This window comes from Phasianus colchicus, chromosome 7 (assembly GCF_987193195.1).
Source record: "Phasianus colchicus chromosome 7, bPhaCol1.hap1.1, whole genome shotgun sequence".
Lineage (NCBI taxonomy): Eukaryota > Metazoa > Chordata > Aves > Galliformes > Phasianidae > Phasianus > Phasianus colchicus.
In genome coordinates, this window is record NC_143442.1 from 22,243,822 (window position 1) to 22,269,811 (window position 25,990).

Genomic DNA, 25,990 nt, shown 5'->3' on the forward strand with positions numbered 1-25,990 from the left:
TAACTAGCTGTCCTGTTAGTCGTGGTGCCAAATAGCCAGACAAAAGAGGTGTTTTTCCCAACCAGTTTTTCCAATCCTGCAAGTGGATGGTACATTTGAGATGTCCTCGTTTTTTGCAAGGAGCTTTGCAATGAGTTGAAAAAGACACCTTGAAGCAAAACGTTTACCTTTGTTAATGGTTGCCCTACAATCCAAAAAACTCATTTTCTCTTCAGGTCTTCTCTATACCATGAAAAGATGCTGCAGGTCATGAGTAATTTTACAACTGTGAAATCTCTGGTTAAAGCAAGTTTGAAACTAGTTCCACTCTTCTAGACTACAGTGCCACACATCAGCTTGAAATGGACTGCTTTATCACAGTAATCCAATCCTGAAAACCGAAACCATTTAGCTAAAGACTTCTCCATTATATTGCTTTAAAGAAAATGCCTGGTCCCTGAAGACATCCGTGGTACAAAGCAAGTATTAGACAAAGACTGTAACACTTAGTCACCATTTCTTTTGATGCTGGGAAATGCCAAAGCATTTCCTTAGGAATAAGGTAATGAACACAATATTTAATTTCCAGGAATATTTATAAGCAATATGCGAAAGCCATATTTGTGTCTGAATTCTCCATGCAAGCTAAAGGGAACAGCTGATGCCATTGATTGTAATACCACAAAATGATTGGTGCTGATGAGCCTGCAATTTATAAGGGCTCAATTCTCTCTTTTCCCATCATTTTATTCTGATTGATTGTCTAACAACCAGAAAAAAAACCCAAAGAACACTGCTTAATAATTGGTGGGCATTAGTGAGTTTTATTAATAACGATTTATAGAGAAATCAAATATAAATTTCAACCTAGATAAACATCAAATAGCTCTCAAAGATTCATTTTCTCATCACACATGGACACAGCAAACAAGATGAACCCCCTCATAAATCAGGCACAGTTCATCTTCGGATCCTTGGCAGTAGGCTGAAGTAAACCAGGAACATGTTCCAGACTGAAGCTAACATCTGGTGGTCTCACAAGCTCAAGATACACTCCTTGAAGCCACAGTTTCTCTTTAAACCTTTTATTTAAAAAACAAACAAACAGATAACTCAGTTTATATTGTCTGTGTTTTAAACTGTGGCAGCTGCAACATTGCCTTACGTAAGCAGCAGTGTAGTGGTTGATATAGATTCCTGGTCTTGAGATGATAACGAATTAAGTATCAAATACAGAGTGACTCCATACAGAACATAAATTATCCTTTATCTTACTAACAATAACAAATAATCGGAGAGTACTTGTGGTATAAGAAACAGAAGAATAATGAAAAAAAGAAATCTAATCTTTCTATACAGTCTCCATGTTTTAATTGCGCTGATTATGCTGAGTTCTATATCAGCATCAAGTAAAATTAATGTAATTTTATATTTGATTCCACTGCTTTGGAATACTTGTTATCTCACAGTGATACAAAAAAACAAAATAAAACTTGTGAATCAATGCTAAATCAGCTGGAAATTTCTGGAAAATTAAATCATGACTAATAGAGGGTTTTGTGCATGTATCCGTTTCTTTCATTTAATAAATTCAAGTAACACTGAGCCATATTCTGCTGTAATATGAGAGAATTAGTGTGTGTTATATATACAAATATGTATATAGAAAACACCAGCTGCCCTACTTAATCAGCTTGCTTTTGCAGAGAAAGCAATACCTGGCTTTTGCAAAACATTCATTAGTGTTGTGCAGATGTTAAAAAGAAAGTTTGTTATGACAAATACTTCTGTCCCACAAAAAGAAAATGCCAACATGCTAAAAATAATTGTATTCTTAGGTCATGTCAAGAACTCACTGCATAACCAAAGGAAAAATATCTGAACTTCTGGAATGGTTTGTACCTTTAAGTTGTTCATTTGTAAGTTAATAGCAAGATTAAGATACCTAGATCAAAGCAAAAACAAAACAATCACTGAACTAAATCCCCTGTTCCACATAAATTTCATTTTCTATTGTATTATAAAGTTTTTAACAAAATTTAATACCACTGGGTGCAGATAAATGCAAAAGTGTAGAAGCAGCCACATCACGTGCTTTACGTTATGCAAAAATTCAAAGGATCAGAAAAAGTGTTATGTGTGTGCTTTGTAAATTAAGGTTACTGCAGCTATTTAAGTACTACGAGATGTAACACACCTTACTGGGAGATGCCTCGGGACTGGCATTTGGCCTCTCACACAACACATGTCCTGGGCTTGTACAAGCTCAGCTGTGGTGACATTCCCTTTTGTTGAGAAGTACCCATTTTTCCATTCTGATTTAGCCTGAGTAGAAATTTCTGGGTTTTTATTTTTCTCTGAAAGGAGACAAACACATCCAAAATTGGAAATTAAGCTTTCATTTAACACAGCGACATGCCTTAAAGCATACCCTTAGCCAAAGTGAATCACCTCTCACTGTTACTATAGCAGAGCAGTGTGCCTTTCCGACTTCATTGCTGGCAACACAGATATACTTCCCAGTATCAGCAAGGGCTACATTTCTTTTTAAGAGGTAGTAGTTATCTCCTAATTTCTCAGTCTGTAAAACAATAGAATGCACATAGGAGATTATTAGGAGCATAAAGCAAAATATATTATCTTTCTCTGACAAACATTTCAAGAACATTAGAACATACACTGACGTCTCCAGCAACTACTTGGATATCATCCTTGCTCCAGTAGACATGTGGTTTGGGCTTTCCATGTACAGTGCAATGCAGGATTAAATCTTCTCCTTCTTGAAGAGTTGTGTGTCCAAATTTTTGTATGAAATTTGGCTGTTTTCCTTGTACTGGAAAAAATGATGCACTGTATTTTAAATGGCATCACTAAGGCAGATGAAGAAACATCCGTTTTCATAGTTAGAATATTCACAATGTTGCAAGACTGGAACAAGCAGACTTCATTTATCTATATAATATAAAGTTTGCTGAAACACATGAAGACTAAACATCTAATAATTTCATGCATCAACATAGTGATATTAGTTCCATGTTAATGTCAAGGAATCATGTTTGTTGTACAGGTAGTAGGGAACTGGATGTTGATTGTTGTGCTTCAGTAAAGAGCGGAAGATAAATCACAGAATGGCCAGGGTTGGAAGGGACCTCAAGGATCATGAATCTCCAACCCCCCTGCCACATGCAGGGCCACCAATCTCCTCTTTAATGCTAGACCAGGCTGCCCAGGGCCCCATCCAATCTGGCCTTGAATACTTCCAGGGACGGGGCATCCACAACCTCTCTGGGCAGCCTGTTCCAGCATAGCACCACTCTCTCTGTAAATAACTTCCCCCTGACGTCCAACCTAAATTTCCCCTCCCTCAACTCAAAACCATTTCCACATAAAGGAGCAAAGTTAAGATAGTTTACTCTTGTATTTAGTGCACTATTGTACATCACATCCATTCTTCTTTTGATTTACACTATTTTAAAACAAAAAGTAACATCTCAGAAAAGCACCCAGAATCTGAATCCAAAATATGACGGACTGAGCTAGATATTTTTGCAAAATATCAGTGTTGGGAGTGAAACATTTGCACTCCCTTGTATTAATAAACCTATTGCTTACGTAAGCTGCTTTACATTCTTTCCATACTGTAAGTCGAGGCCAGAACATAGAGCAGAAGTGTATAAATTTCACTCTCATACTCTTGCTAACCTAAAGTCTGTATTAACCAGTGCCAGCTCCGTTCTCAGCTGTTGAAAGCTGGCATGCAAAAGCTACCATAATTTCATTGCATGCACCTGAAAGCAGATTTTTGAATCTGCAGCTTTATTTCAATAGGAGAATCAATTTCACACACACAAAAAAAAATCAGATCTGAGTGGAAGCACGATAGTGATCAATCAGATATCATTTTGATTTTGGATCAGTGAGTCAGCAGAACATGAAAACTAGAATGAACAATTTCTAGGCAACAAAGAAGTACGTGCAGAGAAAACTATAAAGTGGCCTATAACTCTTAGAAAAACATGCTATAGAACTCAACAGCGTTGCAGTCTGATGTAAAATGATGCGATCATACCCTGATAACAACTTTCTAAAAGGAACATATATTTCATCAATGGTTTTCCCATTATATCATGATTAAATATCAGAATCATGGAATCATTAAGGTTGGACAAAACCTCTAAGACCATCCAGCCCAACCATCAATCTATCACCATCATGCCCACTTCTTCCTGCATCACAAAAAGAAATATTTCAGGTAGTTGAGGCTACCAAAAACCTATTCTGATGGCTTCAGGTAAGAAAAATGAATATCTTTATCCAGAACTCCACTGTCCTTGAATATCATGGTGTAAACTCATTAAAGAGAATCTGTCTTGTAATTTTTAGAGGCATAGCTCCTCTGAGTCACAAAAGAAGCACGCACACACAGTATACTAGCTTAACCAGGCAAAGTCTCCAGAGAAAGGTCCAGAAATAGGTGTACCTTACCAGTCACTTGAGAGGAATCCACCTTCTCCATTGCAGCTCCATCCACATCTGATTCAAACACAACCAGAGCAATGCCTCAGCCTCCCTTAGCCTACTAACTCATCCGAGACCCACAATCAGGCTGCTTCTTTTGAAAAATGAAAAGAATTAGCCCCTTCCCCTTAGAATTTATACATGTTGAGTAACATGTATTTTATACAGTTCCACTTCTAGTCAGACAATCTTGTTCAACTCTTTCTTAATAAGCTCCTGCATATAAAGGAAGAAATGAGGTTAGGTTAGTAATGTGCTTCATTAGAGTATTCATGTTGCAAGGCTTAGGAGATATCTAAGCCTGCTTTTTAAGAGAGGAGTCAGAAAGATGTTCATATTCCGGTATCTTGACATAATTATAGGTTCAAAACTGTGACTGCGATTAGAAAAGCTCAGTACTGTAAAATAAGAAAGCATTAAAACCAGAACAAAAGTCAACCAAATGTACTTTCTGCTCTTAGAGAACATTTAAAAGAAGGAGGAAGTAAAGTATGTGGTACCTGAAGTATAAGGAAAATAAAAGTCTAACCTTGAAATTATTGCTGAAATTCTCTGCTTAAGGATGTCCTTCTCCAGCCAACAAAATTGAGCATGGGTGTTGTTTTAACACTACATCATAGCAATGATCAACTAGAAGCATATAACATCAGTGCCATTTCCTCATCCAGGAAGTCTTCGAGACTATCAAATCAAATTTCATTAAGCAATGTATTCAAAAAGTCCATTAAGATCAGCTACCTTTCACACCTTGTTCAGTACATTAGCTACCAAAAAGACTATCAAACTATATTTTTTTTTTTTTAAAAGAGGATAATAAATACGGAAATTACAAACTTCAACCACAAGTCTCATTTCATGAGTTATTGAACCATGATTCAGAGTAAAAGAAAAAAACAGAACAGAATTGCATTGATTTAAAAGTATATTTCTGCAAAGGGTGAAGTCTGAAATGCTTGTTCCAGCCTTGCCTACTGTAGGACAGAGAGATTCACCACACGTTGCTGTCTTGTTCCAAAGGTGACTCTCATCCAACCACAAGGGAGAAACATATCTCTTAACTTTGCTCTCTGTCCACTTAAAGACAAAACAATGAACATTCTAGCATTAAACTTTTTGCAGCTTTCAAGATGAAGCACCCATACGTTAAAACTAAGATGAAGCTTTGAGTCTAGCCTCTACAGAGCACAGACCAAGGACGACTCTTCCTGTCACTAGCCTCATGTTAATGATTAATTTAAAGGCCAGATTCTGGCAGAGGCAAGGGAGAAGGAAGCAGTATCTCTGCTTTCACTCCTGTTTAGGGTTTCTTTTTTTTTTTTTTTTCCTTGGGACTTACACTTAGTCTTAAGATTGAAGGCAAAAGTGATTTAGAAGAGTGACCTGAATGGCCTATAAAGTTAAAAAGCAGAAAACAAATCAAAACAACTTTGAGTACTTTTAATTTCTGAATAATAGGCTTCTGGAAGAATCACAACTCTCAGTAAAAGTAGAGGACTGAAGACCAGCCATCACTTAGTTTTTTTCAAACAGAAAGTGAATGTTATAAATAAGATTGTCAAGCAGTGGCAGCTCTTTAGCATAAAAAAAATCTTAGAATTCACAGAAGAGACATTTTGTGTTTGTTCTTAACACAACGCTTCCTAATATAATGGATATGCAATTCAGCTTGCTCATACAGGTTCCTTGCTTTATGTTTGCAACAAACACAGAGATAGATGAAGTCACAAAGACATAAGAACACTAAGCTGAATTTTACTTTTTTGAAAATTGAAAGATTGAAAATCATACTAATTATTAAAAATAGCTTTACTGTGAAATAGCACACTTTTGGAAAATAGTTGATTTTTATACCTGGGTGATTGGATCAACATTTTCAGGAGATGATCAAACTCAAAGTTGTTTATTTGGGGGTTAGTCAAATATTTTGTTCCCCTGTTTTTGCACTACCTCTTATTATCTTCCTTCTCTCATTGCTATGAGGTTATATTCCCTTCTGAACGTCTCCTGTTTCGAAGTTACAGGAATTTTAATAAAGCTACAGTCACTGAGCCAAAATATCTAAATGTCAGTCTTCAATTTCATCGACCCCTGCAAGTTCAAGTATTTATTCTGCTCACAGGCTGCTGCCTGGCAAATGACTTATTTACTTTATCTTGCATAATTTACTGAAAAGAAATATTTCCTCTCTAAATTTTCCATATCAACATAGACATAACATGAAAGCTGCAAATCAAAGATGCAGGAAAAATCATTCAGCTTTTGCCACAGTTGTTTTTATGTACTTGTACAAGTGCTAAAGTTAGAGAGACTTAATTTTCATTTAAGCGTTTATAAGCGGAACATTTTACTGATGCTTTTGTCAGAGATTTAATCAAATTACATAATAAATAACATCCATGGCTGTTCTTGTTATGATTTTTTATATGTAGACAAGTTTTTGTTTTGGATTTACCACTTACTAAAGGAGAATTCTATTTGATTGATGTGTGTATGCGTGTGTACACACACGTGAGAGAGAGCGTGCAAGAGCGTGCTTTTGAGTATTTCCTCATCATGATTGATTCTTTTTGAAATAAGTGCATTAAAACTTTTAAAAAGCTCATTTCATAAAATAGCATCTTTCTTGTCCTATATTAATGCTTTACATAATTGTCAGAAATATTTAGACTTGTACTTTTATAAGATGACAGAAAAGTATCACAAGCATCTGCTTTAGAAGGTAGATGTGTTGGAAGGCCTCAGGTCTCATTTTGAAAAATATTTGCAAGTTTCGTCTAGGATACACTAAGTGCTACTTACGCAAATTGACAATTCTATGCCAAATTTCTGTAGTGCACATTATCACAAGTCTGCTGCAACTATAATCTCTGGGGATTATCTGCTGATATGAGACAAATTTAAGTCTGATATATGACTGCAGTCATGAATATTACCATTTTATACTAAGAATCTTTATCCTATAAATGAAAAGAAATGAAAGATGAGAAAACGTCATTGGAAAAAGCACATTTTATGTTTAAAATAAATTTTAGATTTGTATGCCAAGCAGAGCTTTCCCTTCTCCCTCCCCACCATAGAGGATGTGCTGCTATGAGCACTGTGTGTACTGAGAAAAACAGTAGCTATGAAACTGTTTTCAGCACTTCATAATGCCAAAATATTAAAATATTTAAAATATTTAAAATGCAAAAATGGACCTCTGATTCTAGAAAGTCCTTGTAACTTTTTTTTTAATCTCAGCTTCATTAGGATAAAGGAGAACAAGCACATAACACAGGTATTAAGAAACAAGCAATATATCAAATGTTACATAAAAGTAGTTTGGTACAGGTGGTGAAAGCATCAGTGTAGGAAAATAAACTTAATTGTCTTAGCATGTGAGAACCAAGTCCAGTGCATTCAGTACCATACTTATTTTGTGAATAGCCAGTACATTAGTGATATGCTAATATAGATGATACACAGTGTTATCCAGTCTATTCTTGCAATAGGTGGCCTGTTACCTTGCACGCGGAGAATAGAACTTGATGATATAGTGCCACTAGAATTTTTAGCCCGAGCAACATAGAGGCCAGCATCATTATCACACACCTTCTGAATGAATAAAGTATGCTTTGTCTCCTTTTGGGAAAGCTTTAAGTGCTCATCAGCAGTCACTTTCTGGCCCTTCTTGTACCTAAAGTAGAGAGTCAGTTTTCAAGTCAGATTTATGTCATTGTATGCCAAGCAGAGCTTTCCAAATTCAGATAACCTTGTAACACAAAATTAGCAGCAAGGAAGTTCACAGCTGTGCTTTCAGTCCTCATCTTTAAAGTTACATCTAAATATTTAAATTCTTCAAATTGCTGCATAAGATTTTCTTACATCTGGAAAATGTGGCTTTGAAGATGGTTTTGCACAGACAAGTCACCCAGTTCTCAAGAGTGTAGCATGAAGGCCTGTATTCCTAATTTTGCTAGTAAAGTCAATCCTCATTCAATTTGAAGGAAACAGGATCTTAAGATGCACAAGCAATGTAGAAATTGCCAAACATCTGTGTTCAGTAGAAAGAACAGGCAAGGACCTGTTTCTCCACCACAGCCCACTCACACTTTTGTAGTTCACATCAGGCAGGATAGAACAGGTACCATATTCTAAAACTTCAGAATCTGTCACCATGTATCGGTTTTGCCTACTAATATACATTTTGGAAGTGAGAGAAAATTCTGGATCTTTTTAGCGGGTGGCATTTCAGCATAACCTAAGCCAAACACAGATGTGATTTCCAAAAGGTATATCCAATGAAATGTTGACACTGGTACCAAATACATGATTTCAGTGTAACCATACTGAATTTTTAAATTATAAACATATCACTTATCTATTTTAATAATTTTCCCATTTACTTTCTGTGGAATGCTATTCTTTAAAAGCTCAGATATCAACCATGAACATACTCACAAGCTAAATTAATGCTTTCTTGTGATAAAACAAAATTCAAGGTACATCGTTTTACCAGCACTGCTCCTCAAAGTATATAGAATGACTGGATTTGGAGCAAAGTAACTTTATTGATACCAATAGAGGGTATACCACCAAGATTGCAGAATACAGTATTTTTCTCAGTGCCATGGGAGAAAATTCAGCTTAGTTTCCCTTATTAAAATATGCTTTGTCTTCTGCAAAATATATGTTTTACATGTGTATTTTTAGAAACATTTTCAAGTTAAGATCATTAAGAAGCATATATTATTTTAACATACTAAAAGAAAGGCCTCCATGGTGAATGCCTAGTGTGAAGGAATGGCAAGTGAGGGAAAATTCCATGAAAAGTAGACCAGAAAACACAGGACTAATACTGAAATCTTGAAATCCTGTCCTCTTGTTCAGCCAGTATCTACTTTTGCATGGAACTTTTAAGATGTCATATTGAAAAATATGATGGAGTATAAAGAAATTTGATTAGACACTGAAGTTCAGAGATAGAGCCAGAGGGACTGTGCAAGAATACAGTATATAAAAAGTACTCATAGACAGAGTTTGTTTTTGATGTGTAACCTATCTCCAATTTTGAACAACTCACATATTTATAAACATATTTGTCTGTATGTATATTTAGTGACTATATAAATAACTGTGTCCACCTGTCTATATACTGTGGCAAGTACCTTGAAAAAGATGCAGATTTAGAGTAAATTGGGAGTGAGCATTTATTTTAAGACAGTACTGAACAAATGGAATGTTGAAGTACAGAACATAAAAAGTACTTGACAAATCCGCTTAAAGAATGTTGAATATGCTTCCAGTTGTTCAATGTTCTCATTATACTTAAAATTATGTACAAAGAGATCATTTAAAGTAGGTTGATTGTCAAATAATTCTGAAAGTGGGAACCATGCAGAAGTGTGGAGTGGAAAGAATACAAGCTGTTTAGTCTAGTCTATAGATTAATGAATGTAGTTATAAGTGATTCAAGGTGCCTCACTAATATTTACTTTTTCTCATTGTAAGCTACCCACCATGTCAGTGTAGGCTCTGGGATTCCTGTTACTTCTACTTCCAAAGTTACCGGAGAACCTTCCATGACGGTTACATTAGACAGAAGCTGGGAGAAGTTAGGAGCCTGCCCAGTTAGGCAGGCCATGCTGTTCTTTTCTGATGTACTTTTAATCTCTTCTCGGGTGACCATCTGCCTCTGACAGCTTCTGGTGGCGTCTGATTGAAAGACGAAACCTGAGAATGCATCAGGCAAAGCATGCAGGCTGTCCTGGGTTTTAGTACAGTTATTTGAGTCATGCAATTGTTCTTGTGTTTCTGCCATGCTTTTATGAATTTCAAGGTGCTGCAAAAGTGTTTTGCGCACTTCACTGATTGTGCTATATGCTGGTTTGGCACTTATTGTGTAGGAAGCAGTGCTAGCTTCAGATTCTGCTTGTAAACTACAAGGCAGAGGAGAATCTGCTGTGACATTTGGACCAGAATCTGTTGAAGAGATAGAAAACTTCTCAAGCTGAGTTGATGGCCTTTCCATTCTAGTATTTGTAGCATCAGCATAAGCAGAATTTGTTAAGAGATCAGATGATTCCATCAATCTTGTATCACTAGAGGTTTTCTGCATTTGCAAGCTATATGAACTGGCATGCAGACTATGAGAACTACAACAGCGTTGCTCTTCTAGCTCGGTTTCAGAATGTAAGAGATTGGACTCTGGTGTCTCAGAAAGTGGTGGCAAAGAGATATCATCAGGTGATATACACTCGTATTCATCTCCAGAGGGTAATTCTTCTGCCAGGAATTCAGTCTGTAAACTATCCTCTTTGGCTGAAGATGACAGCTCTGTATCCTGTGAAACAAGATCCTCACCAGCTGGGCAGATAATTGGAATATCAGCCAATTTATTCCTCTCCTTAAATTAGGAGGGGACAGAGGAGAATGGAAAGAAAGGAAAAATAGAGAGAGAACAGGTTATCGTTTGAACCATCGCCTTTTCATACAAAAGCTAGCAAAAATATTTGAAATATTTCTTCTAATTAAACTTTAATTAATGTATCATAAGAAGGGGAAGAAATAGGTGAAAAAGGATAATCATCAAAAAAGCTTGCTACAGCTAACTGGAATTTCAAACTCTTTGGACAGACTACCAGATATAATAAGTACTTGTACTAATTATAACAGGAACAGTAAGAAAAAGCACCTCGTCTGTAAACAAGTGGCAACTTGTGGACTTCCTGTAGGAGGTTTTTATAATAGCATTTGTATTAGGTTGGTGGTGTACATGCGGAAGGAGGCGGCATAATGACATTTATATGGGAAACAGTTACATAATAAAAGTAGATTAATAGCCAAGTTACTGGACTTCTATTATTTGAGTCACTTGTCCTGTTGAAGAGTTACAGAGTTAAATCAATATCTTCAAGATATTTTTTCAAGCACATTGTAATTTCTTTATTTTGTGCCAGTTGTGTCAAGATCTCATCCAAATATTAACAAAAAACTATGTTAACATTTTTTTTTTTTATTTCCTTCTACCAAGAATAAAAAACCTCTCATTTAAAAAAAGGATTAGATGTGGCGTGAGGACAGTATGCACTGCACTTTTATCCAAAACATTCAAAGCACTTCAAAGATGAAGTTTGCATGTTAAAGGTTTTCCACAAGTATCTGATGAGATCAAACCCTCAAATTGTCTTTCAATATGAATATATAGTGGATATAAAAACAATCAAAATTGAATTTCCAAATTGGTAGAAAGTGTAAATTTTTCACCTTTCCAATTACACAGAAGAAAATAAAACCTTGATTTATACTTTCCAACTTGTCATGTATTCAAATGTTTTTACTGAGGTTCTAACTAACGGTCAGCTATTTCTAGAAATTTTTTCTTTTTAGGGATTAATTTTAATATCCTCGTACAGTACATTTTCTCAACTTTGCAAATTTGACTGTCACCCAGCTCTTATAACCTTTCCATCACTGTTCTAAGTGACCATGTCAGTTTTATACACAACCAGGTTTGCAAGTCTTTCTTAAAATTACATGTTAATAGATGCCTAGACAGAAAATCTAGACTATTGGTTTGAAATCCATCAGCAAATTTAATAAACCAAATCTTATTAGATATTAAGATTAAATATTGAGTCAAAGGTGTCTTGAGAATATTAAACACTGAACATTTATATTAAAAAACAAAAAACAAGACACACAGGCCAAATTTTCCAAATAATAAAGGCTGGCTGAATGAAATTAATGGTCTATATCCATTCTGTTCAATAGCCTACCCATTTGTGCACATTGACATACATTTAGGACATATCTATTGGAAAGCCACAACAACATAGGAATCTTCCATTAACTAATCTAGAATCCTAGTGCAGGGCTGTGCTGCCAGTTTCATAGTTATCAAATCTCAGAGGTCATGGAAGAGTTACTCCAGACATTGCTTTAAAATGACCCTAGAGAAACTGCTGATGTTCTGGTGAAAAAAATTGCAGTGAGCTGTGAGCAAACTGTCAGACAGGCTTTAGCAGCATGGCTTTTGCCCTCATCTGCCACTTGTAATCAAATAAGTAGGAAAAGCACCAAAAGCACCAATTTTTAGAGGATTTTATTTATTATTAAAGTATATTAATACTGCAAAAATTAAATTGCAGAAGCATAGACAAAATTATATGTTGGATGTGAGATTGGGAATGAGCCAAGTCTTTCCCAGAAGGGATGGAAATTTAAGACAGAAAAGACCTAGTGAGAATGAACCTACTTAAATGAAGTATGGAGTGATGAAAAGGGTGGAGATATCATAATTGCCATACTTCACATCTCCCATCAGCAGCTGAGGCACAGTCTAACAAGGACTGATAGGGCTGTGGCCTAGCAAAATAAAAAATAAGGCTATGGCTTTCTGCCAGGTGAGATGATCTTCCAGATTGTTTTTATTTTTTTGAACAGACAAAATTCTGAGTGAAATCTGGGCTCCAAGTCAATAGTGAAAGCCCTATCAATTTGGAACAGAGGTGACAAAGTAAATTAAGCTAAGTTTTGGTTCATCAGCAGAGAAGAGGATGTTCTATATAGAACTAAAGGGAATGATAACGTCAATTGAATTTCTACAGAACACAATTTAATGTCGTGTAGCATTGCTTTAAATTACCATCTTGCAAAACTTTAGATCTCTAAATCAACTCCTAAATTACCCTACCTTTGTAAAGACTTAAACATCTATTCCCATGTGATCTGGAAGTCTGATACATTTACAAACCAGTACCCCAAGGCTTCAAAATGTTCATCAAGTTAGAAGAATTAATCTCAAAAAAAAACAATTAAATCTTTTTTTATTGCCTGCATTTCTAAGACAGCATTTGTTCATTGACAATTTTAATACCACTTGTATTTATCATATATCAAAAATCAAATATCTATGTCCTAGGATATTTTTTCTTTTACAATTCTAAATGTATACTTAGCCTATAAATACGTTGCTTTGTGCATTATCTTCAACATGCTACTGATACCTGTTTAGTGTTGGTAGGAGACAGGATATTGTTTCTCTTCTCAGTAACGTATTTCGGATTTATAAGCAATATATCTGACCCCATCTGCAATAAAAAACATTAAAAAACATTTGAAAATTCATGTTAAAGATAATGATTTGTCTTTCTGATGATTTGTGACTTTGCAAAGTATCAAAACTTCCACCATTACTTTGTTCAAATTCTGACTTATGTAGCTTCACTCATAGCATATTATGAATAAACTGAATACTTTCATCCCGTGTATCTAGAGGTTGAATGAATTTTAGAGTTCTAAGAAATACTAAAAGCAGTCTCCTTTATGACTTCTTATATTCCTTAATGCTTACTATAAAGGAGTCCAGAATATGTCCTCCCTTGAGAAAGCAGAAATGGTCACATAGAAGATGGCTGTGTTACGAATAATGCGTCAATAGTACTTAAGGAAAAAAAGACATTAAAAGAGTATGAAAATAAGAGCTTCAAAAGGAAAAATGGTTCTGTGTGGAGGATGTTGAGGAGTTATACAGACAAGTAAAAAGTATGAAAAAGAAAATTGAGTAGGGAAGAAAGTGTGGGTTGCATGGAGTATCTAAAAAAAAATAGACAAACGAAGGTACCAAGACTACACTGACAAAATTTACCTTAAGGGATGCTCATGAGTGTAAATTAATAAACTTTCCAACAATGTACAAAGGCCTCCTAACAAATGAGGTTCTAGTCAAAACAAACCAACCTGATGCTTTTCTTCATCTGCTTTGTCTTGACATACTTCTTGACCATTTCCTTCTTTTTGAACAGTAACCAGCTCTCCAGCAAACTCATCTTTCTGCCACGTGAAAAGAAAATTAAGTTGATACACAACAGAAGACAGTAATCAGTAGTTTCACACTGACTTATGCTCTGTGCAATGGTGTAGCACATCATCAGCAAAAGTGTATGTTACTTATGACAAACATATTCAACAAAACCTAATTCATTCATTCCTGGGTAAAAAAAGACAACATATTTCAAAGCTAAGGGCTTTGTTTCAGAGACAGGGCAAGTATAAAGCACCCTAAGGCTGCAGAAATCAAGTGCGTCGCCAAGAATTTGAGAAATACTAACCAATTTGTACAAGGCATAAAGAATAAAGAAAAATGAAGGATACACAATATGACATTTTCCTTTCAATTTTTGCTGTTTAAAAAATGACAGGAAATTGCATTCCTATTCATGGCATTCCATACTCATGGTGCCTATTTGTTTGGCTAATTTGCTAAATTATTTCTGTCTCATAAGATAACTAATACATAACTATTGACTGCAAATGTACAATCAAAACATTAGTTTTAAAATCTTAGACTATGCATTTTATAATAAAAAGCAACATCTGTAATTCGAAGAAAATTACAGAACTACTGCGTTGCAGAAAATTTCCTTGTGATAATACTCAGGTTGAGTAATAAGTCTTTTTCTCTTAATAATACCTAAGAGCTGTCTAAATGAAAGATTAATTTAATCAATAAATACTTTGTGCATGTGAGGGGGGAGAAGAATGTTTCCAAATAACTCTCTTAAATAGATAACTTCACAATTAGCAAAATTAGTCAAAGTATTATTTTGAACTAGCAAAAAAAGATTAAAAGATGAAGCCCTGTCTTGGCAAAATCTGGAGCTATTGATGTACACACATTGCTATTTAGATACATGTGGACCGAGAGGGTAATCTTGAAAAAATAATTATACACACTGAAGTTTCTCCATGCTAGCAGTGGAAGGCAAAGCTTTCTTTCTCTTTATTTAAAGACTTATGGAACTCACTTATATTTTGGCATCTCTTATTGCCTCTAGACTTATTAATGGATAATCTGAGTGTTAAGCAGTTTCTATACTATGGGAAATAATGGAAAAATTCCAACAGCATAAAGTGAAACAGCATTCAACATCAACAGGATATTGAGCATCTTATGTATTCCAGCTTCACAGAATTACTCCATCAGGTGTCGCTGCATGCGGTTTGATGCATTATTCTGAGGGTGAGGTAGGATGGAGTAGACTGAGTCTATATTACAGAAATATATTCCTCCATCATCTACCTCCTGTAACGATCCAGCTATGCTTAAAGAAGCTTACAGGAATACAAAACTAAGATATTTGTTGTCATCCTTAACATTTGTAAGCCAGGTTTTTCTAATTTAAATGACTTTGGGTTTTAACACAATTTGTGTTTTGGTGCGATTTTTCCTGTTATGAAATAAGTTAGGTTGTTTGGCATTATTTAAATTTGGCACTTATCTGTATTTCAGAGCTGAGAAAAACATGACATTCTTCCCTAAAAGTTACTTGAAAGCTATAACAAAAAGAAGTCCAGAAGAAAAACAAACAAAAGCAACAACAAAAACAGGGTGAATATCTAGTGCACAAAAAAGTGATATTTCACTGTTTTGTTATGATTGCTGAACTTGCATGAAAGAACTAAGAAATGTTTCATTATCCCATTGATGATCTTCTGTTTTAAGTACTGATTCAGACACTAACTCCAATATATTCATGCAGATACTATATATTCCCAAGGCAAAAGAAAAATACCTGAATCTCTCTAAATTCTCTCAGCGATCTACACAACTCATCAACAGAATTAAGGATTTCTTTGTACTTTGCTACAGCTTTTTCGACATACTTATTTCCTTCTTCAAAACCTGAAATGGGAAAACAAAGCTTTTTTCTATGAAAAAGAAAACAAAAATACAACCCTCTCCCCCACAAAAAATAACAAGCCATAATACCTCAGAGAAACATTTAACAATGAATATACTTTATAACCTCCATGTAATAATTATATTTTAAATCTGTTTTATTTTGCTGAAGGAGCTTTTAGTATAGAGAAATGCACTTTCCTACCTATTACTAGTTTTCTTGACATCCCACCTCATAGTATCTGCCAAGTCTTCCACTGTGTTTCTCCTTGATTAAAATTACTACTATCTGGTCAGTGACATCGCTTGAAAAAGCGCTGGCCTCAGACTGTTTCCTGAACTGCCAGACTGATTATAAAGCTAGAAGACATTTGAATCCCTATTATAAGGCATAAAAAAACAAAGGCAGGATGGAAAGGCTTTTTTCCCAAACAAACTAAATAAATAAAAAAAAGCACAAAGCAGCTTTTTTCTCCCAACGTTCCTAATAAGAAACTGAGATCATGCTAAGAATCCATTCTGCCAATACATTCTCTAGGATAAGAATGTTTAAAATGTTAGAGGGTTAAAAATAAGGAAAAAAAGATCTGTTCTCTAATTAGTCTTCCCAACACAAAATCAGAGGAATTTGAAAGCACAGTTTGTTGAAATTTTATCAGATTTGTTACTTGACTTTATAAGCTATAGATTATTCTTCCACATTTGGATAGACACTTGAATAAAGTAACTTCAATGGGTACAGAAACATTGTGAGCTAGAGAAAAAAGAAAAATGTTAAGTTGGTCGACCTGCATTCTTTTCAGTCAACAAATCAATGTTCTCAATTGATAGAACTGCATATACAATTTTTACAAAACAGTGCACCTTTTTTTGAAAATACATAAAATTAGCAATCAAATACCAATAGTTAGTCACAACACTGTAAAAATTCATCATTAATGCATAACTCTTTAACATACTTTGACTTCAAAGATTTAGTCTCTACAAGTAATCATGAGCCATGAAGTCTTAATTCTAAACTCATAAATATTACAGGGACATTCACGTTCAGATTACAGGGTGAGCACAGGTAACTACCAGGCTGACAAGTACTTCTGTATTTTTTATTTTTTTAGTACTTTAGTACTTTTCCTGAAATCCTTCACATTTTCAAGTCTATACTCTAAAACTTTTGTTGTTTGTTTTTAACTTTTCATAAAGTTTTATTTTTAAGTCAACAAATCTAGAAATCTGCTTCCTTCTGTCCTAAACAACTATACTTTGAGTTTTTTTCCCCAATGTTACTAGGTAGGTCCTTACCGTATAACTGTTCAGCCAGATCTATAATCTGCTGAAACTTCTCTTCTTGTTGAGGCACCGTAGACTCGATAAACTTATTGAATTGCTTGTAGAGAGTCTCCATTGCTTCTTTTGTTTTGCATTCGGCAGAATACTTTCCAACTCTAATGACTGTTGCACTAACATCTTCAAAGCAAAACTGACACTGAAGTAGATTGAAAGGGATAAACACTGTATCAGAATGAACAAATATCAGCATTTCAAGTAGATTAAGCTATTATTGTAATTTCAGTGATCAATGGCAATTATTTTGCCTTAAATATTGTGATTACAGCTTAACTTTGAAAACATTTTTCATTATGAATGTTGTTGCAAATATTAAAACCTGTTCCATTTTCTTTAAACACTGGATTCGTAAATTAAAGTTTCTTCAAACATGTTTTAATTCCAAGTTCTTTCCATTTTATGTATCAGCTGCTTAACTTTGAAAACTTTGTATCATGATCTAAGCAAGGTTGCTTAGATTTAGTTCACTGGCAAAACAGTCATTAAATATGATGAGAATCTTTCTACAAATGAGAATGGGTTTTAGAATGTACCCTTAAAAATATTTTTGGTTAATAATACTGAAGAGATCATTTAATCTGTTACTTATTCAATATCTATATTACATCATCATGGGAAGTAGCTAATAATTAACTTAATTTTAATTGACATTAAAATCACCATTTAAGATTATGCCTATACTCTGACATAAAATTTTTGAATAAGTTCTACTTTACACTGAGTAAGAAGACATCTTAAAGGCTATGTTAGGAAAACAATCTTTTTCCCAAGTATAAGACTGGATGTGGATGTTAATGTAAATCCACAACATCAATTGGTTTGCTAACTTATATGAAATGACACGTTTATCTGATCAGTAGACAATGAAATCACATTTTAAAACAAACTTTACTATTACTGTTCATCATTAAGGGAATTTATTCATCATGCATTTAGATGAACTTGGAGATCAGTGTCATTTCTAAAGATAAACAATGATAACAGGAATGTGCTTGACACACAGATGCACCAACACAGTACAGCAAGAAGGAAAGTATTGCTACAAACTTAAAAAATGTACGGCAAATATATTTTAAAAATAAAAGGCAGTCTTCAGGTGTATTAAAACCAAGTTAGAGAATTCTGCAAAAAAGACAAGGCTGCACTCTGGGAAAAAAATACTTAATTTACCAATGAAGTATATTAAAGATGTACAGATATGATTACATATATAGACATGATTAGACATGATATAGGCATACAGACATGATTATATATATAATACGCATAAAATATTATGCTGCTGTTAAGGTATCAAACATTTTACATTTCAGTTCTAGAACTGCACATTTCACAGGCAACTCTTCCTGACAGCTAACAAATTGAGTATTGTGATGACTTGGCTCTTGTGATTTGACAGCTGTTAAAGAATGCCTTGTGGCTCTGTGTTGCCCCAGAACTTACAGAAAATGAGCCCAAAAGTAAAGTATGATTACAGATGTACTGAATCACCACAAAAGTCATATGGCAGTGGAGGACTCAGTCTTAAGAATAGCAGCACAAGAATATAGTCAAATCCCATGTTCACCCCCCCCCTACCTCTACAAAGTTACAGAGAAAAAATGGAAGAAAATCCATATTTCCACCAATCTACTACATTTGGAAGTCACATATTTTATTTCTTGCTAGAAACACTCATTATCTACCCCAATCCTGAGTCATAATTACAGCCATAGGCTTACTAGTACCTCTTCCATCATGAGTTGCAGATGCTCTGTGAGGCCCAGATTCTGCTTATAATCCTCCACAACTCTGCCAAAATCATTCAGCTGTTTTTGTAACTCACTGATTGACACCAAGACAACTCTAACATTGGGTTCATTTGTCGCAGTGTCCACTAATTTCTTCTCTAAATTATCTATCTTCTTTTTAAGAATCTGTTTAAAAGATGCATCAATACCACAAATAAGCATTTCCAGTTCTGAAACAGTAAATTAAAAATATGTAAAATGCACAAATCTACTTTCACTTCTGTGTTTTAAAGTAAGTAGTATAAGATACATTTCCAAATGCAAGACAAGTTGAAGGGCCTCTACACTAGTGACTGAAATAAACATTGTTAAATATTGAATGAAATTTTCAACATGTAAACAAAGATCCGTATGATTTAAACATTGGATCTGGAATACTGTTCACAAATCTAAATAGTCTCTTAATTTGATGGAGTGCAAGTCAATTTAAACAGTCATTTATGCCCTACAATATGTAATATTACATAAGAATCTGATATAAACAACATTAGTGATAATCTAACATAACCCCAAAGACCTAGAGGAAAACATATTCATACTAGTACTTAGTGATATCTGGCAAAGACAATAACAAGTAGTTTGTAGGATTACATGGTATATGTCTACACATACACATTTATATATTTTATATCCTAGTTTTTCCAGTTGATCAAGACCTCACTGGGATGTCAGTTATAAAAATGATGTAAAAGACAGGTGCTTGATTTTATCTTGGAATATGAGAGACTGGTTTGAAATAAGAAGTATTTAATGAACTGTCCCCATACATACTATTTCCCTAAACAGCTACATGAACATTCCACAGTTTCATGAAAGGATGTTGTAGCAAGGTGAGCGTCAGTCTCTTTTGTCAGGTGAAAAGTAATAGAACATAAGAAAACAGCCTGCAATTGTAGCAGGGGAGGTTTAGATTAGATGCCATGAAGAGTTTCTTCACAGAAAGAGTGGTTAGGCACCAGAAAAAGTTGCCTAGAGAAGTGTCAGAATTGCCAACTTGGGAGATACTTAAGAGACATGCGAGTTTGATGCTTCAGGGACGTGGCTAAGTAGTAGACATGTAGTGCTATGCGATGACTGGACTTGCTGATCTTATGTGTCTTTTCCTTCCTCAGTGATTCTGTGATTCTCAAAATATACACTGGTATGATGAGTGTTGTCAGCCAATCATGGGAGATAATTATTCTTTTCTACTCAGAACCAGTGAGGCTGTATACATTGGAGTGCTGTGTCCAGTTCTTGCTCCCCAGTACAAGACAGACCTGAACATATTGAAGCACATTCAGCAACAGGCTAGAAAGATGATTAAGGGACTGAGTACGTAATGTCCAGTATTCAGCTGGACAGTACAACATGTTTCTTTGTATAGCTGAATGTCCAGTTGAGTACTGGATGTTACACAGAGAAACCTGTTGTAGTAGATCCTTCTCTAAGCAAGACGACAGGACTAGACAGCCTGCAGAGAGTCCCTTCTAAGCTCACTGATTACATGATCTGAATCATCAAGGAAAAAAGTTGTAAAAGGAGTAAGACAAGAAATAGTGAGAGCAGAATCATAGAAGCTACTGAAAATTTTGAGAAAAATTGTGAAAAGAAAACTTGCAGGGCAAGTGAACTGAAAAGCATTTTGTCTGGGTAACTAAAGGGCAATTTGGTTTCTAAAAAGATCATTGGAAGATTTGGAAGAAGAATTTCTGGTGACTGCAAAGAATAGGTACGGCCAGAAGAGTTTCAGGTTCCAATAAGCAACTCCAGGCAATAGAAACACAAAAGGGCTCTGAAGGCCAAAATGTTGAAATGAGAAAGGAAAGCAGCTGGATGCAAAAGGAAATACACGTATTTATTGTTCATGAATTTGATGGGATATTGGTTTTAGTTAATTATTTGTGTTAAGGAGAGGGAAAAGGAAAGAATAAATGGTTAAATAATAATGAAAATAGGACAAAAAAGAGTGAACAGTAGGAAGTCTAGAACTGGGGTGATAATGAAAGGAGCAGAACAATTAAAAATATCTGTGATTGAGACAAGGAAATGATATCAAGGGGAACATAAAAGATTTCGCATTCCCTCTGACTGCTTGGCATAGGCTATAGCAATTCAAACAATCAAATATTTATAATACTAAAGTTTCTAATATTACCTGTATTTTCTCAGCATATGTATCAACTTGCTGAATTTGTATTTTAAGTGCTTTTAAATTTCGAGCTTTTTCAGTTTTCTTAGTATAGTTAAACTTCAAGTTGTTGAATTTCTTTTTGAGGTCCTTAAATGATTCTCTAAGCTGAAAAAGAGTAATCATATTTGTCAGTAGGAGAAAAAAAAATACTCTTTTGCTTAGCTTGTTTTATTCCCGCCCACAGGCTTTTTATCCACGATTTGAACACTGAATATTTAATACAGAAATTCTTAACACTGTGTCATCTCATAAAACATCTTTATATCCTCAGATTTTTTTTTTTTTAATTGAGGAAAACACAATCTTTTTATGTCAGAAGAATTCACTAAATTCTTCCATGTGTACAATATGCCACTCACTGACATTCATTGATGATTGCTGAGTGTTTATGGAGACCAAACAGTAATGTGACTGAAGTAAGGTGGTGGGTGCTGGGTTTCAGCGGTGACAACAGCAACATGAAAGACAAGCTGCATTCTGGACAGCTATGCAGATTTTTATGAGAATGGCATAGAAGTTGTCGTTCATCGCTGCTGAAAATGCATAGCTAATAGTAGCAACTATACTGAAAAGTAGCATTTTGTTTTTGTTGCTAAGAATTGTCTCTATCAAATAGTATTATTGTTTTCTTGTTTAAATGGAAATAAGAGGCATTACTTTTGGAGCAAGTACAATATTTGTATTTACTTACAATGCCTTTATCCTACAATATTTCAATTTTTTTTTTTTTTTTTTTTTTTTTTCAAATAGAATGTTATTGTTATACTGGGAATTGATTAACAGAGAAAAAAGTTGATAGGTTTATCGACTATTCAGTGTTTCTATAATCCTTGCACTACAGCAGAAAATAATATTGGAAAATGAAATGGATGGAAACAGTATTTAGAAATAGCAGAAGCTCTGCTTCTGAGAGGATTAAACAGGTGTTCAGTTCTATATACTGTGGTAGTCTAAATATCCCAGTCTGATTATTCACAGCATCTGAGTTCAGTTCTTTGCAAGGTCAGGATGTAGACTGTATATGAGCACCTGAATTTCAATAACTATTTTATTTCCTCTTTCTTTCTTTTTTTCCTCTCCAACTCCAATTATCTGTTTGCTTCAATGTCATTTTACAGGTCCTTAATAAACCATTCATTTCATTCATTGCACTAGTGGCATTCCATAAAGAGGCATATCAAACAAAGTATCACAAAGTATTTACAAAGTACTATGAATTTAAGTGTAAAATGGTATGTTTTCTCTGGAAGTTATACAATTTTTATTTCATTTACATCTGCAAAATATATTGCAGTTATTTTTGAATGCCTTTACGCAGTAGGAAGAACCAGACAAGTGGAAAAAAATTTGCTACAGTAAACTGCTAATACCTCAGAAGAGGTATTTTAACTTTTGAATTCCAAAATAAATACAAATCCTTCAAAAGTGTTCACAAAAATTGAAAAGGAAGAAAAAAATCTGAAAGCTTTTTGTGAATTTCACACCCTTTGGGAGCTGACAGTCTTTTGTGTTCAGAAGAACATAGAATAAATCCTAAAAAATTATATTTATCTAAAGGAAATGATATCAAAGAAATGCGTCCATTCTAATAACTTAGCTTCAGGTAAACACCCACAATTTAATACTTAGTTAAAATATTTGAAACTTTTTTTTTTGTTTAAATTAGAGTCATACTGTCTCCCCTGAGCACTACCCCTAAAAATCAAAGGAGTACTGAATGCTCATTCTGCTGCTACTGACGCTGGAAAAGCTAGCAATTCACCTTTATTATTACACACTAACGTTAATCCACCAAGGGATATCTTTTTCATTTTCATTCCATCTAGGGTGACTCCATTACATTATCTCAGCACTGAACAGTCTGATGATATTCACTCAGTATAATAAAAGGGAAACCAATTCTATCACTTACACTGTGAACTCCAATCAGTTTAAGCTCTTTATCCCACCTAAGGATACTGAATATTAAAATCTAACAGCACCGTTAATAAAACCACCTCTGTAGAATAATATTTTGTATTCAAAACAAAGCCTTATTTGTTGATTTAATTTTGAGGAAAACAAGAGATGACTAAGAGTTCTCTTTAATTTATTTCACTGGCTTAATGCAGATATATCAGCTAGTGATCTGTTATTAAGGACAGAGGCTCTCCGCAAAGCATGTGAAATAAGATCGCCTTGTTTCAGATATGATGGCTCATGTGTCAAAGGTCTGCAGCTGCTGCCACTCTTCTCTTTTAGCCTCAGTGGAAAACCAGATTCAGCTCAGACTTGCATGTTATCCTCTGAGCACACGTACACAACTTTTGCTCATATCAGCAACTTTACCAAGGTACAACATGGCTCAATTGTTAGAAAACTGAAGTTAAAACATACCTCCATTTTCTAGTATTTCCTGCAAAATACAATGAGAATTAAAGTATCTATGCACCTTAGTATGCTCTAGTGACTTCAGCCAAGTTTAATGGAACTTTATGACTTCTCCATTGTGTCATAGTCATTTATCAGGCAGCTGCTCCTAACTATAGTTGGGCTGTCACGAACAGAGAATGATGGTGGAAAGGGTTTTAGATGTCAGTCACTAAGATTTATCACATAACTATGATACACATGAAAAAAAATCAGTTTATAAACAACTGCTTTAAACATGTTTTTTTGTTAACAGTACAATTTCACTAACGTGCTTTGATTTCTAGTCTCTCTAGGAGGCACTTCAACATTGTTATCCACTTATCAAAATTAACTACAAGTGAGAATTACACTATGAAATAACAATTCCTACTGACTTGTGAACTAAGGTCGCTCATTATCACTAAAGTGTTGTAAATTCACATTTTTTCATAAGGAGTCAGAAAGAAAAGAACTGATCTGATTGGGAGAGCAGAGAACCTACTTTAGGACCTGTTATTCTTTCACTGCAATTTTTGTGGAAGAGCACAAATGTTACTGATAAAAGAAAAGAGTCTTCTGCAATGCAAGGGTTATCGTGTATATGTAACCCTGCTACTTTTACCCTCAAGTACAGGATCAACGTAGCATTAAAGCTATATGAGGCTTGATTCAGCTCTGTCACAAACGGTTGCAGTGTAATGCAGTGGTGTTTTGGCTCTCCGTAAATATAGTAGATAGGAAAGAAATTATCAGAAGTCTGACAGATATTAGCAATATTCAGATTAATCTCCAATGTTAAAATTAACAGACTACAAAATAGTAAGTGAATGCTCATAACTTGAGGATTATGGAACTAGTTCTTGAATCTTAATTTAAAAAATGAATAAAAATAGAGGTGAATTAATGCATATACATCTACATTATCCTAGTTTTGCTGAGGCAGTTTCTTCTATATTAACTTCTAATAGAAATGGGATATAATTTAAAAGGTATTCTCCCTGAATACAGCCAGCCTTACAGACAAGATGTTGAGCAAATGCTTCCCTTTTCTTCAGCATTTTGAAGAGTTTTCATCAAGAAAATGAGAATATTTTAATTCAAACTTCAAACATTCTGAACATGAAATCTAAATGCTAATGTCAGCAGTGTCTCATTTAAGCAGCTCACTCTAGGAAAACTCATTCTGGGGGATGCATCCCAAATTTTTGCTGAGAGAGAAATGGCTTTACATTTTATCTGCTAAATAGGGAGTGAACTTATAATTGGCCTGCTATGATGCTACATTAATAATCACATTAAGTAACTTTTCCTAATCTAAATTCTGTAATAATACGTTCCACTACCTTGTGTCAAGGAACACTTTTTCCTTTAACAATTTCTCTAAGTATCACATCTTGGGTTACTGACAAAATATCAGGAACTGAAGTATTCTGAAGTTCTCATTGACACAAGAAACAGCCTTATAATCACAATTTTCATAAATTCTGCTTTTGTTTCAAAACTTTAGCTTCATTAAAAAAGACATTTGAAGACCCACACATTTCAGATGAAACTGATAGAGCTGAAAATCAAAGAAAACATAGCTGCTCTATTTCCAGTGCTCTTAGTACAGTAAAAGAACTTTGTTGTCAGCCCAAAATCTTCTTATAATCCTGAACTGCAGAGTTACAGACCATAGGCTATTATCTGCTATCAAAGGTTGCTGACAAGATGAAAATTAACTTTTCTCTACATGCACAATGGATCTAGGAGAATGGCAAACAGTAATATGTATTGCTGAACAAAACAGCCCTTTTAACAGGTTTTTTTTTTTTTTTTTTTTCATTTACCTCATTTATCTCCTCTTGATTGATATAGTACTGGAAATGCTGTGATAGTTCTTCCTCGTACTTATCTGCTTTGGAGCTCCAGTTAATGCTGTCACACTCAAGTCGAGCAAGTTCTTGTTTCAGATTCCTTGCAGAAACATTCAAGCAATTCTAAACAGCAAATATGCAATTAAGGTATGAAATTCAGGGCAATACTGATTCCATCAGTCTAAAATGAAAACTGCAAAACCAACTGATTGTTAGAGTAGGCAATGAAGAATATATGTCATCATTCTTGGATGCTTTGTTTCATTTGATGGCTGTG

The 25,990-nt window shown here is 34.6% G+C and overlaps 2 protein-coding genes across 3 annotated transcripts in view; both read right to left on the reverse strand.

Annotated features, from left to right (window-relative positions):
• Window positions 1-848: 848 nt before the first annotated feature.
• Window positions 849-5,220, reverse strand: LOC149917272 (tyrosine-protein kinase transmembrane receptor ROR2-like). 2 transcript variants are annotated; one of them, XM_090144103.1, is made up of 6 exons: window positions 5,027-5,220; window positions 4,465-4,591; window positions 2,658-2,812; window positions 2,431-2,560; window positions 2,177-2,336; window positions 849-1,061 (listed from the first exon to the last, which is right to left on the reverse strand). In XM_090144103.1, exons 2-6 carry the CDS (start codon window positions 4,493-4,495, stop codon window positions 929-931), a joined length of 609 nt encoding a protein of 202 aa, XP_090000229.1. In that variant the 5' UTR covers window positions 4,496-4,591; window positions 5,027-5,220; the 3' UTR covers window positions 849-928. The 2 variants fall into 2 exon arrangements, with proteins under 2 accessions (XP_090000229.1, XP_090000228.1); XM_090144102.1 differs by lacking the exon at window positions 5,027-5,220 and having other exon boundaries at window positions 4,465-4,666.
• A 2,507-nt stretch (window positions 5,221-7,727) lies between these two features.
• The window catches only part of CCDC141 (coiled-coil domain containing 141), a 47,517-nt gene continuing 29,254 nt past the window's right edge, over window positions 7,728-25,990 (reverse strand). Inside the window, exons 17-25 of the mRNA XM_031601132.2 lie at window positions 25,687-25,836; window positions 21,431-21,571; window positions 19,231-19,419; window positions 17,459-17,642; window positions 16,053-16,162; window positions 14,218-14,310; window positions 13,485-13,568; window positions 9,996-10,882; window positions 7,728-8,173 (exon numbers count right to left, since the gene is read on the reverse strand). Of these exons, the coding sequence (XP_031456992.2) occupies window positions 7,909-8,173; window positions 9,996-10,882; window positions 13,485-13,568; window positions 14,218-14,310; window positions 16,053-16,162; window positions 17,459-17,642; window positions 19,231-19,419; window positions 21,431-21,571; window positions 25,687-25,836 (2,103 nt within the window). The 3' untranslated portion in view covers window positions 7,728-7,908. The remainder of the gene's footprint in view (window positions 8,174-9,995; window positions 10,883-13,484; window positions 13,569-14,217; window positions 14,311-16,052; window positions 16,163-17,458; window positions 17,643-19,230; window positions 19,420-21,430; window positions 21,572-25,686; window positions 25,837-25,990) is intronic.

Coding starts and splice junctions, on each gene's coding strand:
- LOC149917272 (XM_090144103.1), bottom strand. CDS start 4,495: ATGGAGAAGGTGGATTCCTCTCAAGTGACTG. Junction 2,813..4,464: donor GGATTCCTCTCAAGTGACTG/GTAAGGTACACC, acceptor CATTTTTTCCAG/TACAAGGAAAACAGCCAAAT. Junction 2,337..2,430: donor TGCTATAGTAACAGTGAGAG/GTGATTCACTTT, acceptor GTCTCCTTTCAG/AGAAAAATAAAAACCCAGAA.